The sequence below is a fragment of the Pollicipes pollicipes genome, unplaced genomic scaffold (assembly GCF_011947565.3).
Source record: "Pollicipes pollicipes isolate AB1234 unplaced genomic scaffold, Ppol_2.1 Scaffold_4881;HRSCAF=5763_pilon_pilon_pilon, whole genome shotgun sequence".
NCBI lineage: Eukaryota > Metazoa > Arthropoda > Thecostraca > Pollicipedomorpha > Pollicipedidae > Pollicipes > Pollicipes pollicipes.
Window position 1 is genome coordinate 28,863,412 of NW_023596576.1, and position 18,062 is coordinate 28,881,473.

At 49.6% G+C, this 18,062-nt stretch overlaps 1 protein-coding gene across 12 annotated transcripts in view; it reads left to right on the forward strand.

Moving 5' to 3' along the window:
- The window catches only part of hlk (hulk), a 78,979-nt gene that overhangs the window by 43,749 nt on the left and 17,168 nt on the right, over positions 1–18,062 (forward strand). For 7 of the 12 annotated variants that reach the window (XM_037224954.1, XM_037224952.1, XM_037224953.1 and 4 more), the window contains exons 15-24: positions 1,127–1,270; positions 1,585–1,764; positions 2,073–2,213; positions 8,851–9,033; positions 9,748–9,798; positions 10,282–10,404; positions 11,553–11,684; positions 11,992–12,171; positions 12,608–12,751; positions 13,182–13,370. In XM_037224954.1, coding sequence (XP_037080849.1) covers positions 1,127–1,270; positions 1,585–1,764; positions 2,073–2,213; positions 8,851–9,033; positions 9,748–9,798; positions 10,282–10,404; positions 11,553–11,684; positions 11,992–12,171; positions 12,608–12,751; positions 13,182–13,370 — 1,467 coding nt within the window. The remainder of the gene's footprint in view (positions 1–1,126; positions 1,271–1,584; positions 1,765–2,072; positions 2,214–8,850; positions 9,034–9,747; positions 9,799–10,281; positions 10,405–11,552; positions 11,685–11,991; positions 12,172–12,607; positions 12,752–13,181; positions 13,371–18,062) is intronic. The other 5 variants (XM_037224956.1, XM_037224964.1, XM_037224961.1 and 2 more) reach the window with 2 other exon arrangements.

Sequence of the window (18,062 nt, forward strand, 5' to 3'; positions counted from 1 at the left end):
GAGATATATGTCCGAAGTGACCACAGACTTCACGCAACCAGCTTTGACCTAGGTAGGTTTTGTAAGAGAAAGGTCTCTCATTTTACTTCCAGTTTGATTCTCATTTCAGGCCAGTGACGTTTCTGACATTTAACAGTTAAATCCAAAATTCTCGAAAAAACTGCGGTATTTGAATTCAAAATCTGCACCAAGCACTAGCTTAAGCGAAAACTTCTGCAAAGCAAAAGGTAGAGCCATTTTAGCCATTTTGGGTCAAGCTATTCAAGTCATTCTAGGTCGGTGACCTCCCTGCCCTTACTAAAGTCAATCAGATAAATCCAGTAATGTTTTCGTGGTTACGGAATTGCTAAAAATACGATGCAAAACAGGTTTTCCATTAAAAGTTGCTGGATTTCGATGCTGATCTCGCCTTCGCATGTCAATAAAATGGTCAATGAAATTGGCCAATGAAATTACCTTTGATCCTAATCATGTCTATCCCAGTGCCTAAAGCATCATTTCCTGGCTGTATGACTTAGTCTAGATGCGCGTTGTCACATCAGGTTAAAAGACTCCCTAATCATTGTCTTTACTGACAACTATGACCTGAATTTGACCTCCTCCAGGTCAGCGAACGTTGATGTCATGTATGCATGTTTGCATCATAAATTCGGCTATTGAGATGCATACAGCCGCTCTAAAGCTGACGTTGCTATGCCACATCGTTCGGAAGTTTTTTCTAAAAAAACCTGAAGGGGAGCACGTCTCCAAACAGCATTCATGATTTGGAACCCGTTTCTACACAACACGCATCCTTTTGGGGAATTGAATTGCAACGAGAAGTGGAGATGTATTCAGAATATAAATGTGTTCGACTTGGGTGATAACATTCTTCAACTCAGTAAGGCCATAAGACTACATACAAATCTACGCAGGGTACTTTTTTGCATAAAACGCTTATGCTTGAAGTGGTCATATTGAAACGCGCGGAAGACATGAAATTAGGGCTGTCCTCCGCGTGTTTGATGATTTAGTTTATTCATCAAAAATTCCATCCGATCTGTTGCAAATTTCCAACTCAGTCACAAATCTATCCGGAATCAGGCAGCACCGTGCGCTGGCTTACGGCGACTCTCCCTTGCCCCAGGTAAAATAGCGGATGAGGAGGCCGTGCTCAAATGGTTGACTGATGACAAAACGCTGGAGATACCCGATGCCATCGAGGAGGTCAACGGTCGCATGCTGCACAAATTCATTGAGGACGAGGATGACGACATTGTAGCCTTCTTCTGTGAGTTTCGCCTCTCTCGTGTTGTCTTTACCCCGGCGCTCTGAGAGACTGTGCTAAGATATTTACGTGCCGTAGCGGAAGTCCATTCGGCAGTTGTGCGCATCGCCTGTGTTTAACCTGTGGTCGTTATAAATCGGATTTACGAACTTGTAACTAGGATACCTGCGTAGCCTGCCACCAGCCTGTGTATTTGCTGGGCCACAGTGTTTGTGTGGTTCGACTGTCGCGCAAAAGTGATCCGCAATTTAACAATGTTGCTAAAATCGCTCTGGATATTTTGTCCTTGCTGTCACTTTCATGTTCTTGCTACGCAGACAAAAAGAAAGACAAGAACGCAGACATCATTCTGCAGGAGCTGGAGCACATCGACGACGACACGGAAAAGGCCGGCATCACATTTGTCAAGTGCTCCGACTCGCTGGCGGCCAAGCAGTATCAGATCTCCAGGCCCGCCATTGTATTCTTCCATGACGACCAGCCCGTTCCGTACAAAGGTCGGTGGAACGCGTCACATCAACAGTCTAGTGGTGTTAAGGGCCTACAATGGGAGTTAAAGGTAACATGTGGTATTTAAATATCTGATCATTTACGGTGTCAGTAACTTACATAAGCTCACCCTGATGTTGACCTCCACCGCCAGGCACTCCGCTTTCGCTTGCTGTGCGTTTTTTACGTAAAGCAGACATCCACCATAGATGTGGTTGTTTTGTAAGCTCTTTCTTCATTCGAAACATTCAGCGCGATAATGGTTGGCCAAACTCTACACCTGAGTGTGTAGTCACACATTTGTGCCTCGCACAAGGTGACCTGAAGGACGAGGAGAAGATTCTGGCATGGCTGATGGAGGTGAAGGACGCTGAGACGGAGGAGGTCATCGAGGAAGTTAAGGGGGATGCTCTGCAGAAGCTCGTCGACGACCTCGACTACCTCGTTGTATTCTTCTGTAAGCCGAACAACGTATTTGTGAATTGTTGTACATCTATGATGTCATCATAACAGACACGGACTGCGGACAGCCAGGGGCGGATCCAGGAATTCGTCAAGGGGAGACACGCAATGCTGTGGGGCCCCTAGAGTTTCGGGCCCCCTCCATAAACTATCATCGCATTTCGGCCATTAAAGGTTTAAGATAACTAGAAAACAGCATATATATATATATATATATATATATATATATATATATATATATATATAGTATATATGGGAACCCATCTTGCTGTGCTAAAGTTGGGCATATTATGCATGCACATACATGGAGCCCATTCATTTTCTCCAGATTACGTTAAATCCTGTGATTTTGAGGCTAAGCGTTTTGGAAGAGCAGACAACATGAACTCAAGTCCGCTGCTAAATAGTATTAAACCAAGCGCTGACTCGATTCCTAGCTTGTTTACGGCTAGCCGGCTGGGCGATGTAATCAGCGGGCGGCTGGTAACTAACATAACAATTTTTTATTTGTGATCCCCTGTGCGATCAAAAGTGCCCGGGCAGGTAAACAGAAAGAGCCTGATAGAAGTGAAAAGTCCTCCGCAAATGAGATCAGGGGGAAAGAGCCCTCGATTAAGGTAGGGGGGTCCTGAGCATCGAGTGTTTCGGCGTCTTACCTTGTATGAACTCTAGCAACAGCACAAGGCCTTCCCAACACATGGAAAGAATCCGAGACTTATATGAAAGGCTCCTGAGCAGCTTAGTGTACGTTGACATATGGGACCCCGGAAAAACTGTATAGAGCCTTTCGGGAGAATAAGAAGAATAGGTGGAGGGCCCCTGATCGATCAAGAATGCCTAGACATGGAAGCAGGGTGTCCCAACAGTAGCGTTGAGATTATTTACGGAAAAATGGAAAAATGTTGAGAGATCAAAGTTAACGTGGAAGGTCCCTTGGTGATCAGATTGACCAAGCAACTGGACATATATGGCTTGGGCAACAGCGTTAGTCCTCCTTCTGAAAAGCATAATGAACCCCACAATTTCCCTCAGTCACCGCCCCTCCAATCAGCAAAGATTTAAATTTGCTCGCTTATAAGCTCTGCACTTTCGTTTGCAACTGGTCTATGTCGTCTGTAAGCCCAAACGCGTTCAACTTTGTTGTGTTTTTTAATTAAAAATATGTGTTCCTTCAGCCGGTTATCGGCCACTTCAAAGTCTATGGGTCCCCTCGGCATGGTCCATAGGGCGTGGTCCAGTGTTTTCCCCCTCCCCCCCCCCCCCCCGCCCTCCCCCTCTGTATTCGCCACCGCTCCGAGCAGCGCAGCAGAGGGGCCCGCCAAGAACATAAGGTCATATATTCAAATAAGAAGCACTCAAGACAACATGGAGGGCCCCGAAGTGATCAAGTGCGCCAGAGCAGGTTAACAGATAGGGCTCCCGTCAAGAGCGTAGGGCCTTCCGTTCAAATATGGAATACCCACTACGCGATAAAGAGGGCTCTCGAATGGTCGAGTGCGCCAGAGCAAGTTAACAGATAGGACCCTCCTCAAAAGCGAAGGGCCCTCCATTCAAATAAGAAACGCCCAAAATCCAAAGTAAATGGCTCCCGAACGATTGAATGCGCACGAGCAGCCTAGCAGAAAGGGCTCGACAAGAGCATAGGCCCCTCATTCAAATAAGAGGTGCTCAAAACCCAGTGCGGAGAACCCCCGAAAGATGAAGTGCACACGGCAGATCGTCAGATGGCCCCCGACAGGAACGCAGGACCCTTAATTCGTACACCAAGAGCTAATGTACAGGGTCCCCAAACAATCCATTGTAACCAAAGAGGCGAACAGAGGATGCCCCGACAAGTGCTTGGGGTCCTCCATTCAAATAGGAAGCACCCAAGACACAGTGCGGGGGCTCCCGAACAATCGAGTGTGCCTGAACAGGTTAACAGATGGGGCCCCGACAAGTGCGTGCGGCCTTCCATTCATATAGAAAGCACCCGAGACCCAATTTGGTGTGCCCCGAAAGACCGACGTGGCCAAGGAGATTAACAGATGTGCACACGACAAGAGTAAACGGCCTAAGCAAGTCGCAGAGAATTGGAAGCGCCCTAGACTAATGTAGATGACCCATGAGCATTTCACAACTGTGTCGGTAGGTTAACCGAGACCGACTATAAAGGGCGGTCTCTCCTGAATAAGCGAGAACATCCCGGCAGGTAAACATATTGGCCCTCGGCTATAGCCTACAGACCCTTTCCGGCCATGGGCGTAGGAACAGGGGACCAGATGGGCCACTGGCCCCCCACTTTTCAAGGTGGGGGGGCAGCAGTGTTAACTGCCCCCCCCACACTTTTAGTTTAAGGTTGTGTTAAGCTTACTTTTGCACCACATGTTAATATACACGCCGATTTGCCTAGTTTACCAGCCATATTCCTCAAGATGCGTCATCTTTTTCGTTTGCTTATTGGCCATCAATTAGTATCACAGCCGCAGGCCGACGCCACGCGGCCCATGGAGACTGCAACGCCGGACGTTCAGCCTACTGTTGCTATGACTTGCGAGCGGTTATGTTCAAAACCATATTGCATAGTTTTTTATCGGAAATCATTCTGACTGAATATTGAACATTTTAAGACGAACATGAACTAGTCATGTTGGTACAAGCTTAGGACCCCATTTAATCTACAATATATGTTCAGGGATTCCTCAATATGTCTGAAGAAACCAGAGAAGCACGGAACTGGAACCTGTGTGACAATTATTGGACCATCTTTGGCGATTAGGGATGTTGTTGCGTCAATGAGGGTTTCTGTGCTGGGCCGGGGCCAACTGCGCGGGTCAGATGGCCCCCCATGTCAGGGAGGGGAACAATGTGATATGATATATATTTACAATGGCCTCCGGATCGACCAGGAGATCCCGCCCCGTGTCGCTAGGATGACAGCCAAAAGACGCTTCGTGATGGGACGGCGTGGTCCCTCGGCTCTTGACCGGAACCCGTAACGTGCGATTGGTGTTCTGTTCGACGGACCCTTTGCCCGGAAGGAAATAAGGGACCTCTTTATTGTTGAGTAGAATGGAGGTCTTGTTATTGCTGAATAGAGTAGGTCGAAACGATTTTTTTCAAACGAATAAGGCCATCCCATGTTTGCCTAAGAACGCTCATTTTTCATAATGGAGTGGTGAACAAGTGCATCAAAAAGTTTGAACATGCCCGCCCGCAACCTCAAGAGCAAAAGGACAGCGATGGTCTGGGTTGCAGCTTTCGTAAAACCGAACGGCTTCGGCCACTGCAAGCGCCGCCAGACGGCGGGCGCCGAGTTAGTCTATCTTCTGGACAAATTAACAGTTACAGAAACATGAAAAATAGAAAATCTTCCTTTACTCTTCCAGTTTCACCACCAGCTTCCGGCACTTTTCTGCGGTGCTGTAAAGGCCAATCCAGTCTTATCACCAGTCTAAAAATCGCATACGTGAAATGTGCGCCCAGACTGCCTTGTACATGAAAGATTTGATGTCCTGAAGCGTTCAAAGGTACTTCTCTCAGAAGCGTTATCATTTTCGTCCACTCATTGGCGACGGCTCAGTGCTAACTGTTGAGCTGACGCTGCCCGGTCTACGGAGACTGCAACGCCTGGAGTCGAGATTTGTTAAACTGAGATTTGCGAGTACGCATGCTCAAAATTATGTCACATAACTTATATTACTAATCGATTCAAGTTGTTAGGGGTAATTATTTCGGAACCGTTATCATTTTCGTCCACCGGTGGACCATGACGAAAAGTTAACCACGCTCCGCGGACTATGGAGACCGCAACGCCTGGTGTCGAGGTTTTCGTCGATAAGATTTGCGAGTGTGCATGTTAAAAACCACGCTGCATAAATTGTATCGCTAATCGATTCTGACTGAATGTTGAACATTTCCAGACAAACATGGCTTGGCGATGTTAATAAACATTGTTGACCATTCGATTTACAATCAGAATTTTCAAGTCTCGATCAAACGCATCGATCTGCAATCTATCTTCGGAATGTCCTCAATGTCTGTAGAACGCAGATAAAACATTATGAAACCTCCTGAATTTGTATCGGTTCAGAAAGAGCCCACTAAGCCATTGCAAATTAAGGACACCGGTGATTTATTTCATGCGGGAGTTAAACGCTTGATTTCTGCAGTTCATTGGCCTTAACAAGCGCTCGGGTGGGGGTCAAATTGGCTCGCCTCCGAAAATTTTTCCAGAATGGTTTCCGAACGGCGCGGTTGCACCGCGCCGTGTTTTGCAAAGCTGTAGACAATTGAATAGTAGGTCGTTTGGAATTAAAAAAATTAGATGTACTTTGTAAGGTCGCTGACCTATGGTAGGTCAAAGTCAGGCCATGGTTTCAGCGAAGTCAACTTCTAGGGAATCCTTCAATCTGATGCAGCAATGGAGTGCTAGACGAAACCATACATCTCTGAGATGCTTTCTTAGGCAACACAAATATTGAATGAGCAAATAACATTGACCTAAGTTCAGGTATAAAGGTCACACCAAGGTCAAAACCAATTTGTTTTATTACTATAGGGCTTGCTGTATGGGATAATTTCTTGTGTTCATTTCGATTTTTTATAGCAGGTATCGCACTGTACATCGTCCATGAACTTCTTAAAGGTCCGAATAGATCATTGACCTAAAATGACCTAGGTCAACATTTTGTTTTTACAAACATGCTGCTTAGCGCAATCTTTCTCGCGTATTCAAATGCAAAACTCAGAGCAGTCTTGTATGATTTTGGTCACCACGACCTTCAAAATGTCCAACAAGGTCACTGACCTTAATTGAACATGTGACCTTTTTGCTAAGCAACAGTTATCTAGGTTATCGGGTACGTTATAGAGACCAACCAGGAATTTGACTTTGTTTGACCTTATCTGATCCGAAAGACATGACGTAGGAACCTTAGACTTTGACCTAAGTGAGTTCACGAACTGAACTGAACTGAACATTGAACTGGCCGACACACCCTGTGAATTTGGTGTATCTAACTCTTTTAGCTCCCGAGATCTCAGGGGGTCAAATTGATCTCTCCAGAGCAAGGCTCTGGCTACTCCCTGCGTACACGCAAAAGCAGATCAAGTCATCTATGCTGAATGACAGGCAATTAAATTTCCGTTGGGCCAATATATACCTAAAGTAGGAAACTTCCCGGCGGCATTTTTCTGGGGTGATGTGGTGTAAGGAAAGATCGTTCGGAAAAGGGTACTGTTGCAGGTGTCCCACACATGTTTTGCATTCCGATTAGTAGCAGTGATACTCCAGAAATGTGCAACAAAGCAGCCATACCATCAGTTCGCGCTTAGTCGTTCGGAGACAGCCGGGCCAGGACAGTGGCCACCGACATCGGACGGGAGCAGGGCTCAGACAAGGAATATATGACAGAAGGGCCCTCATTCTGTGGCTTGGCTTTCAAAGAAGAATTTTCAGTTCTATGGCTTTTGTCACATAGTTTTTGGCAGTTTCAAGCTTCCGAATTTGTTTCCGCATAAAATGCCGCCACAAGTTTATCTCTTGAAAAGCAGGCAGCGAAATGAAGGCGCATGCAAAATCGGTTATACAGTGAGCTGACGATTCATTTTCAAAGCTTTCACCAGCCTATGCTCAAGCCATATTTTGGTATCTACCCTGTGGAGACAGATGCTTCCTCCAGGTGCCAAAATGCCCACCCGCTCGTTGAATTTCGGCTCTCTAGGAAAGACAACGTTGAAATGGACGAATAATCTTGGGAAGGTGGATGGCCTAAATCCCGAATGACATAGATGACTCTCATAGGCAAGAGTGTGCACCAGCAAGAAATAGCTTTAGATACATATCTAGAATACCAGTCATTATTTTTGAATGAATGAATGAATGGCAATAATGACCGCCATCTGTACCCTCCCCCCCCCCCCCTGGTCATCGGGTTTGCTTTCCAAAAAAGTTCCTGAAGTACGCCCTGGGCTTGGCCCCCCACTTTTTGAAACGTTCCTATGTTTCCAGCGAATGGAAAGAATCTGTGGAGGGACTCTGCTTGACAAGAGTGCCCTGGCACCCTAGCAGGAGGGCCTAGCAACAGCGTAGGACCCCCAAGCAAATGCTAAAAATCAAGGACAAAGTAGAATGCTGCTTAACGATCAGAATGACCCTGCAAGTGGGCATTTAGGTCCTCCATAACATAGGGCCCCTGGATAGCGTAATGCGGGTTGAAATTCCCAAATAACTGCTTTTCAATAATTAAAGTTTTGTTTTTGCCTACTCGTGGGCCCTTTACTCTCGCTTGCGGCGTTCTTGGTCACCTGTAAATCCAAAAACGCCCAATTTTGTTGCGTTTGGTGTTTTAAAAATATGCACCTGTTCAGTCGGCTGGCCCCTTCGGAGCCAATGGGCCCCTTTGGGGCCCAATGGTGAGCCATGACCCCGTGCCCCCCCCCCCCTCCTCCCCTCTGGATCCGCCCCTGTGGACAGCACTTGCACATAATATGCCATTCAAACGAAATGCATTGTGTCGAAAAGGGAAAAATATATTTCTCAACCTTTCTTGAACCCCGCGTCAGATGTGTACACGTGTTCACCCCTGTCTCGCATACCTGCCTAGCGAGTTGCACGAGTTATGTGCATGCCAATTTGCGCTGTCTGTCAGACGAGGAAAAGTGCAAGAACTGCGACGCTATCCTGGCTGAGCTGGAGAACATTGACGACGAAGCCGATGACGCCGGCATCCACTTTGTGAAGACCACCGACACGGGGTTCGCAAAAGGCTTGGGCATCCACGCCTTCCCCACGGTGGTCTACTTCGAGGACTCCGTCCCCATTGTCTACAACGGTGAGAGCCCTCTCCGCTACCGCCTGGGGAGGCTGCGGGAGCGGTAGATGCCCGAATGGCGCCTGCTGCTCTCCGGTTACAGTAGCAGGCACTAGGCCGTGGTAAGGCAGATGTGGCGGTTGGCGTTTGTTATCGGCTTGTGATGGCTGTTTCTTCGAGTTCAGCGCACCGGAGACGGCCTCTAGACTAGAAGCGATATCTGATGTTACGATGGTTAGACGGCGATTACCGATTACAATCGTTACTCTCGACAAGGGCTCGTCATTTCATGGCGTTGTACACCGAACACGGGATTGTGACAACCCGTGCGTTTACTTGAAATGTAGTCCTATCAATACCGATGAATGATTGTGGTGATATGGGGACAGCTTAGACAGCTATAGTTCTTCTACGTGCTTATTGTGCGCAGGATTTGCCTTGCTACTTCTGTTGAATAGGATAGACGGTACGAATGTACATAACTCAACTCTTCGGGTCCTTGTTAAACGTCTGTCGTATTTCGCAGGCAGCGGTCATCGCCATATTTAGAACAGTGACGATTTTGGTGGTATCTCTTTGTTTTTCATAGTTAGTTTTATGTTCATTTATAGACTTGTAACAAAATGCCTCCTTTGTGTTTCGTTTCCCTTTTGCTCCACCCAAACGGTAACCTTGACTATTTTGCTGCTTCGTACGGATCCCATCTCTGACCCGATGCCATCCTAAATATTCTAGGTGACCTTAAGAAAGAAGAAGCGCTGCTGCAGTGGGTTTTGGCCCAGAAAAGTAAGCACATCTCGACTCAGCAATTCGTTGCACATTGCTCTCAGCTCCCTGCAGGGCTGCGTTTCCTCCGCGCGTAGGAACACTAAACGCTGGCTGAGAAACAGCGGGAAAGCACTGCCGCCACGGTTTCACTTTTCCTCCGGCCTGGCGCCGGCGTGACTGGTCTGACTCTGGTCCGGCTCTCGACTCCGCCGCCGTCGCTTGGCCGAGAAAGTCCGCGTCTCGCGCGCGAGGTCGGCTCCGTGCGCGCGTCAGCGCCGTGCCGCAGCGGCACTTGTGGCCGCGGGGTGCCGCCGCCGGGCGCCACCAGCGCTTGCGGCCGTGGGGTGCCGGGCGCCACCAGCGTTCGTGGCTGCGGGGAGCCGCCGCCGGGCGCCACCAGCGCTTGCGGCCGTGGGGTGCCAGGCGCCACCAGCGCTCGTGGCTGCAGGGTGCCGCCGTCGGGTGCCACCAGCGCGCTGACGCGCTCCGTGTGACCCGCAGGCGACGCCGCCCCCACCACCGCCACCGCGCCCTTCTCGAAGGAGCAGTGTTTCTCGATGAAGGTGGATGGCGGCAGCGCGTACCAGTGCTGTCCGCCGCCGGGCAAACGGCCAGGAAAGCAGGGTGATTACCGGCCGAACAGTGTTAGTGCTCCGTCGCCGAGCCAAGTGCATGTCGTCTGTGCTGTGGCCTGCTGGGCGCTGCTGGGCCTTCTCTGAGCCGCCGTCCGTCCGCCGCTCGCCGCCGCCACCGCGTGCGTACCTCTCTGTCGATCTCCGTTCTCGGTGCTCGCTGCCGGTCGTCGCGGCGGGCAACCGGGCGGCGCGTAACCCCGCGCGGCGAGCTCGCTCGACTCACTCGCTCGCTCGCTCTCGCTCTCCTTACCGCTCTCGTCGCCTCGCTGTCCGCCGTTTTGCGGCCGTCCGTTGTCTGTCGCTCTGGGTGGAGCTCCGGCGCAGCAGTGCTTTCCTGCATGTTACTCACGGCTGGTTCACACAAGCGGTGCATTAGCCAGACTTGCGCGCGGTGCCGTTCGGAATCGGCTGACAGCGCTCACAGGGGCCGCGCTGGACGCGCGCTCTCGCTTTGTCGCGTGCGCGGCAGCCGACTAATCGCTCGGGTGCGTTTTCTTGACTAAACGCTAGCCTGGAGAGCAGTACATTGCCTCAGGGGCGCGACTGAAGTGGACGTCTCTTTGTACATGCAGAGTACCCCATAATGAGATAATTTCCACTGAGTCCTCGCCGACCTAATCTGAGAGGTATGCCTAAGCCCCTCCCCATTCTCTTCCATCTTTGCTCGTATTTTCCCAGAAAGAGGGAATGTTATATAGAAGAAATAACGACCAACCTCCGGAAACCTCAGCCCATTTCCTTCATCTCTTTAAATGTAACGTGAGGCACCGCGATTTCTATTCGTGGCCTATTTATTCGCCAGTAATACCTCTTCTACCCTTTACACTGCGTTGCTAGGTAACCACCCCTCTTCTGTCGGCAGTTTGAATGCAGTGACTCTCCGCCCTAATTTCGTTGGTAGACTGTCTGTTCCTCTGTGCCAGCCTCGGGTGTGACGCCGGCCACCGTCTGTCCTTGGCTCTGTTTGTCCGCCTCGTCGCTGGGCGCTATCGGAGCCACCGCCGCCGCCTGCTGTGGTATCCCAGCGCCCGCTGCGCCGTCTGAGTCTGATGGGAGCCGCCAGCTGGCAGGATCTGTCACATGTCAGCTAGGCATGTGGCCGCCAGCCACCCTGATAAGCGCCTCCTCGCCTTTCAGGGGAGCTCACGGACGAAAATTCGGTCCTAGACTGGGCCGTGAAGGTGAAGGATGACGATTCCATTGAAGAGATTGATCGCCCCACCCTGCTGTCTTTGATCGACAGCGAAGACTATTTAGCTGTATATTTTTGTGAGTAAATGCATTCGCTACATGTACTATTTTATATTTCTGAACATTCGTCGAAAATGTTTTGAGAGCTTGCTGTCGATCAGAGGACGGAAGTTAGCTGGGATTAAACTGTAACATATCTGATCACCTTTTGATTTCACGAATGTACTTGCTGATAAGATCCATTCAGATCACCAGGTTAGACTCAACTGATTATGAAATATTGAGTGGCGTCAACGACAAGGTAATTTTCCTCCCTCAAACCCATATGACAAACGTTCATATACCTGGTTTCGGCGACAGCTTATTGGTGCTCGTTTTATTTCAGATGTTGATAACTCTGAGAGTCCCAAGGTGCTTAAATATATGGAAATGATTGATGATGAGGCTGCCGAATATGGCATCCACTTTGTGAAGATCGATGACAAACTGATGGCCAAGAAGTTTGGATTCCGGGACCCTCCTGGATTGGCCTACTTTCGGAAAGGAAAACACATCAAGTTCGATGGTGCGTCTTGTTAACAAGCCACCGTTGCAGCGCATTATGTGAAATCAGAAATCTGTCGCGCCATTGCTCAAAGAATGTGTCTTAGACTCGCCTAGTATTTCCAGCTTTGGTGAGCTACGCTACAATCGGTGATTTTTAACTATGTTCACTGCTAACCTGCCAATGACATCGCTGGAAAAGCTCTGGCTCAAATTATACGACACACGCAACATTTATAGCGACATTTATAGCATAGACCCGAAACTGATGGCGGCTTACTACCTTTGTCTTGCTTGATAAATGGTGCGTGGAAAATATTGACGCTTGGCACTTGGAAAATGAATATTTCAACATGGAAACGCGACTCGCCAGTTCTAGTTGATTCATAGAGATTGACTTTGCATTGTGCTGCGACAAAAAAAAAGAAGAAAAAGGACACTGCCCATGTCTTATGCAGGTGACCTGTACGATGATGAAGAGGTACTGGACTGGCTGACGAACCCTGACAACATGGAGATGAGCGACGCTATAGAAAAAATCAACCGCAAGATGTTCTCCCGTCTGGTGGAGAGAAACGACCACTTTTTTGCCGTCTTCTTCTGTAAGCGCCATAACGGGATATCGTGTTACGGTCGGGCATATTCCTCCTGCTGCTGATGCCATTACACTACTTTGCTCGATAATTTAGTTTACAAATTTGCTTAGTAGCAGGTCGTTAAGTATTTGACTTTGCTTTATGCCGACCTAGTCCTGTTTTGCCAGTCACCCAACCGCACGCGAGATTCAGCCGGTGTCTGCACATCACTCGCGTAGCCTGCGCAGCAGTCAGGCCCGTTCCCCCTCCCCCCCTCTCGCCCCCTCCCCTCTTTGTGGCCTGTCCCCCTCCTCCCGACCACCGCAGTCCGGCCAGTCCCCCTGACCATCGCAGTCAGGCCCGTCCCCCCCCCTCGCCTGACCACCGCAGTGGAGTCCGTCCACCCGCGATCACTACAGTTGCGCCCGTTCCCCTGACCGCCGCACGCCGTCCGCAGATAGCGACAAGAACTGCAAGCAGTGCGAGAAGGTGCTGCAGGAGCTCGAGCACATCGATGACGAGGCGGGCGCGGCCGGCATTGACTTCGTCAAGATCGACGACATGGAGCTGGCGCGGCAGTACGGGGTGTTCGCGCTGCCGGCCGTCGTCTTCTTCCGCGGCGATGCTGAGCCCGTCATCTACGCCGGTGAGGGGCAGGTGCCGCGCAGCGGATTTTGTGACCGGGAAGCAGTGAGCTCCCCACCCACTATACCCTGGCTGGGTGTTTACGTTCTTCCGGCGGTCGGTGTGAGAGCTTGTGACGCGGATTGTAATGGCGGTTACGTGCGTTGTGAAATTGGCTATCATTCACGCGTGGTTGCAATACCTGTTTGCGTTGTGTCCGTGCAAAATGTCTCTTATTGGCGCTCCGTTCTTCTGAAGAACACACCTAAAAATATACGTTGCCCGGCTTAGGTGATCGCCACAAGGATCCGGAAACTTCATTAGGATGCCACACGGGCTGTCTGGCTCTCCTGATGTTGATGCACATTTGCCGATGAAGGTCATCACCACAGGCGCAGGAACGCCTCGATAAGTGGAGGGGAGCTCAGGGCGTACTTCAGGAACCTTTTTCTGGAAAGCAAGCTCGGTGACCGCGGGGGGGAGGGGGGTAAAGATGGAGGCTGTTATCACTCTTCCTCTTTATTCGAATGCCATGGCTGCTTTGCTAGATATGCATCTATAGCTGTTTCCACTGGTGCGCAATCTTGCCTATTCGACTCATCTATGTCATTCGGCAAATAAGGCTATCCAGCCTCCCAGAACTAGTCGTTCATTTCAACATTGTCTTTCCTGGGGATGCAAAATTCTACGAGCGGGAAGGCATTTTGGGTCATTGAGAAGGCATCGGCCTTCACAGGGAAGATGCCAAAATACGGCCTGGACAAAGTCTAGTGAGAATGAGAATGAGCAAATATACAGAATGAGAAAATCTGTTAACCTGCTCGGGCACATTCGAATATCCCGGGGCCCTCCACGTTATGTCTTGGGTACTTCCTATCTGAATGGAGGGACCTACACACTTGTCGGGGACCCCATCTGTGTGCCGCTTCGGCCGCATTGGATTGTTCGGGAGCCCTTTATATTGGGTCTTGGTGTTTGAATTTAGGGCACTGCACTCCTGTCTGGGTCACCTGATAATCTGCTCTGGTATGCTCCATCTTTCGGGGGTCCTCCACCCTCGGTTTTGAGTACTTCTTATTTGAATGAAGGCGCCGTGCGCTCCTGTCGGGCTCCTGATACGCTACTCGGGCACATTTCATCATTCTGGAGCCGTTTACTTACCATCTTCAGTGCTTCTCCTTCGAATGGAGGGCCTTACGCTCTTGTTGGGAGCTCTATTTGTTAACCTGTTTGGGCACACTCAATCATTCGGGGGCCCTCTACATTGGGTCTTGGATGTTTCCTATTTGAATGGAGGGCCCTGCGCTTTTGACCGGGCCCTATATGTCTACTTGCTCTGATACGCTGGATCATTAGAGGGTCCTCTGCATTGGGTCTTGAATACTTCCTATTTGAATGGAGGGTTCTACGCTCTTTTTGGGAGCCTTATCTGTGAAGCCGCTCGGGCACACTCAATCATTCAGAGGCCCTCTACATTGGATCTTGAATACTTCCTACATGAATGGAGGGCCACAAGCTCTTCATGCGGGCCCTATATGTTAACCTGTTCTGGCGCACTCGATCGTTCAGAGCCTTACACATTGCGTCGTGAGTATTTCTTATTTGAATGAATGGCCCTATGTTGTTAGCGGGTCCCATTTATTCACCTGTTCGGGCCGGTGGCAGATGCAGAGGGTGTGGGGGGGGGGGGGGGCACAGGACCATGTCCCATGGACCATGCTGAGGGAACCTAAAAGCTCCGAAGGGGTCCATGACCGGCCGGACGGACGCAGTTTCCTCACAACAAAAACACATTACAAAATTGGATGCATTTGGGCCCACAGATGACTAAGAACCATTGGTAGCAAAAGTAGAGAGTTCATAAGTAAGCGAAGTTCATTCTTCGCTGATTGAGAGTGTTGCTTGGGGGAACTTTTGAAACTCGTTACGCTGTCTAGGGGCATTACGCTGCTGGCTGCCTGTTCCTATATGTCCACTTGCTGCGTCAATCTGATCGCTGAGAAGCTTTCCATGTTACCCTTGATCTCTTCCCATTTTTTAGTAGGACCCAATGTGCTGTTGGGACGCTATCTGCCTCCATGCTTGAGCACTGTTGATCAGCCGGGTTATCCTCCACGGATTCTACCCATTCACCCAAAAGGCTACATACACTTTTTCCGGGGCCGCATATGTCAGAGTACACTCAGTTGCTCAAGGGTCCTTCATATAAATCTCAGGTACTTTCTACTTGCTTGAAGGGCCTTGTGCCGTTGCTAGGGCTCTTATAAGATAAGGCACGGAGATGCTCGATGCTCAGGAGCCCCCTTCTTTGATCGAGGGCTCTCTCCCTTTGGTCTCATTTGCGGCTGGCTTTTCACTCCTATCGAAATTCGTGTTGTTAACCCGCCCGTGCACTCTTGATTGCACAGGGGTATTAATTTATAGTCTTGAATAATGCCCTGTGCTCGGAGGGTCCTGTGCTATGACCGGGGCTTCATAGGTCAGCCTGTCGAGGCACCACCGATTGTTTAGGGGCCCACCACCTTGGTCTTGAGTTCTTCTTGCTTGCTCTGAGGACCCTACCCTTGTTGACGGGAGCCACTGTGTTGGTCTCTTGCGGCACCCATGACCGCTCAGGTTCTGTCCCTATTGGCTTTGGCGCCTTCGCCTTTGAGCAGCAGTCGAATACGCGCCGATGAATGTTTACGCGCAATTGCCGAACGTAATTCTACATGCCTCCACCTTCATATGCGTCATTTTCACTGGTTATGCAGTGTGTCACACTCATTTAGATTTACGGTCAACCTTCACGGGACCCCCAATATATCTGTAGGGTGTGTACTCCCTCTCCCTAGCATTAGAAACTACGGTGCTGTCCGATATGAAAAACCATATTTAGAATTCATTCCACTTTGAAGTGAAGCGAGTTGGCACCATCACGCCGCACCGACAGACCACGAAGCCACCCACTTCGCAGCGGCTGTCGTCGAGATTCGAACCCGGGCTTACCGCGTGCGAAACCAGCGCGCTTACCATCCATGCACTGGAGATACGGGCCCGATGCCCGAAAATTCGTGATTAGAATAGAAATGGTTCAGAGTGAGTTAATTGATTTCGGGATCTTTTTATGTCTGTCATGAATAGAACCAACTTTTTGGACGGGATTCTGCATTTTTGCACTCTATTCCCTCTAAGGCTGCCAATCTGCTTGACACGAACAACCATGTGAAAGGTTTTTGGAGGATGTATAAGCCCGGTGCGTAACCGCCGTCTGTTTTGGAGGGTGTATGAGCCCGGTGGGTAGCCGCCCTCCGTTTTGGTGGGTGTATACGCAATGCCAATTTTATAACATGCGCGCTCGCAAATCTCAGCAACGAAAACCTCGATACCAGGCGTTGCCGTCTTCGTAGTCTACGCAGCGTTAGTCTAGCGGCTAATTTTTTGCTGCGACCCACCGTCGGACAAAAATGACGACACTTCTGAAATAATTACCCTTTGAACACATGAGTCGGCTAATAATGCAAGTTGTGTGATATCACTCGCAAATCTGAGTAACAAAAACCTTGACACCAGGCGTTGCAGTCTCCCCAGGCCTGCGCAGCGTTGCTCAACAGCCAATATTAAGCCGCGGTCAGCGGGTAGATGGAAATGATGACGCTCCTGAAAGAAGTATCTTTGAACGCTTCAGGACATCAAAGCTTACATTTAGAGGGCAGTCTGGACGCGTATTTCACGTGTGCGATTTTTAGACTGATGACAATAACGGATTGGCCATTAAAGCGCCGTGAAGTGGGACTGGAACCTGATGGTGTAACTAGAGAGGCAATGGTAGAATCTTTATTTTTCGTGTCACTGTAGCTGTCCGTTATCCCTTAATCTGCTCAGAAGACAAATAAACACGGTGCCCGCCGCGTAGTGGCACTCACAGTGGCGGACGCCCTTCGGTTTTACGGAAGCTGCAACCTAGGCCATTGATGACCTTGCTCTCGAGGTTGCGGGCAGGCATGTCCAAACATTTTGATGAACACTTTTTCCATTTTTCAGAACATTCAAACATTTTCCACCAAGCTATTCTGAGAAAATAAAAGTTCTCAGGCAAACATGGGATGACCTTGTTCGTATTTTTAAGTTCATTTGGACCCAGTCTGTTCAACATGAGACCCCTGATTCCCTTCCGGGCAAGGGGCCCCTTGAGTAGAACACCAGGGGCACATTGACGGTTCTAGTCAAGGGCTGAAGGGCCACTCCGTCCTATCACGAAGTGTTCTCTGGCTGTCATTCTGGCGACACGGGGCGGGATCTCCAGGTCAATCCGGAGACCATTAGAAGGATATGTCATACCACATTGTTCCCCTCCCTGACACGGGAGCCATTCTGACCCGCGCAGTTGGTCCCGGATCAGCAAAGGAACCCCCAATGACGCAACAACATGCCTGATCGCCGCAGGTGATCCCGCCGTAGGTGGTCCAATAATTATCACACAGGCTACAGTTCCATGGTTCCTTTTTAGCTTTTCAGGGATATTGAGGACTCCCTGAACATAGATTGCTGACGGAATGGGGTCCCAAATTTGTATTAACATGGCTAATCCATGTTTGTCTTAAAATGTTCAAAATTCGGCCAGAGTTGATTACTGATAAAAAGCTATGTAATATGGTTCTGAACATGCGCGCTCGCAAGTCATATCAACGACTGCCTCGACGCCCGGCGTTGCAGTCTCCGTAGGCCGCGCGGC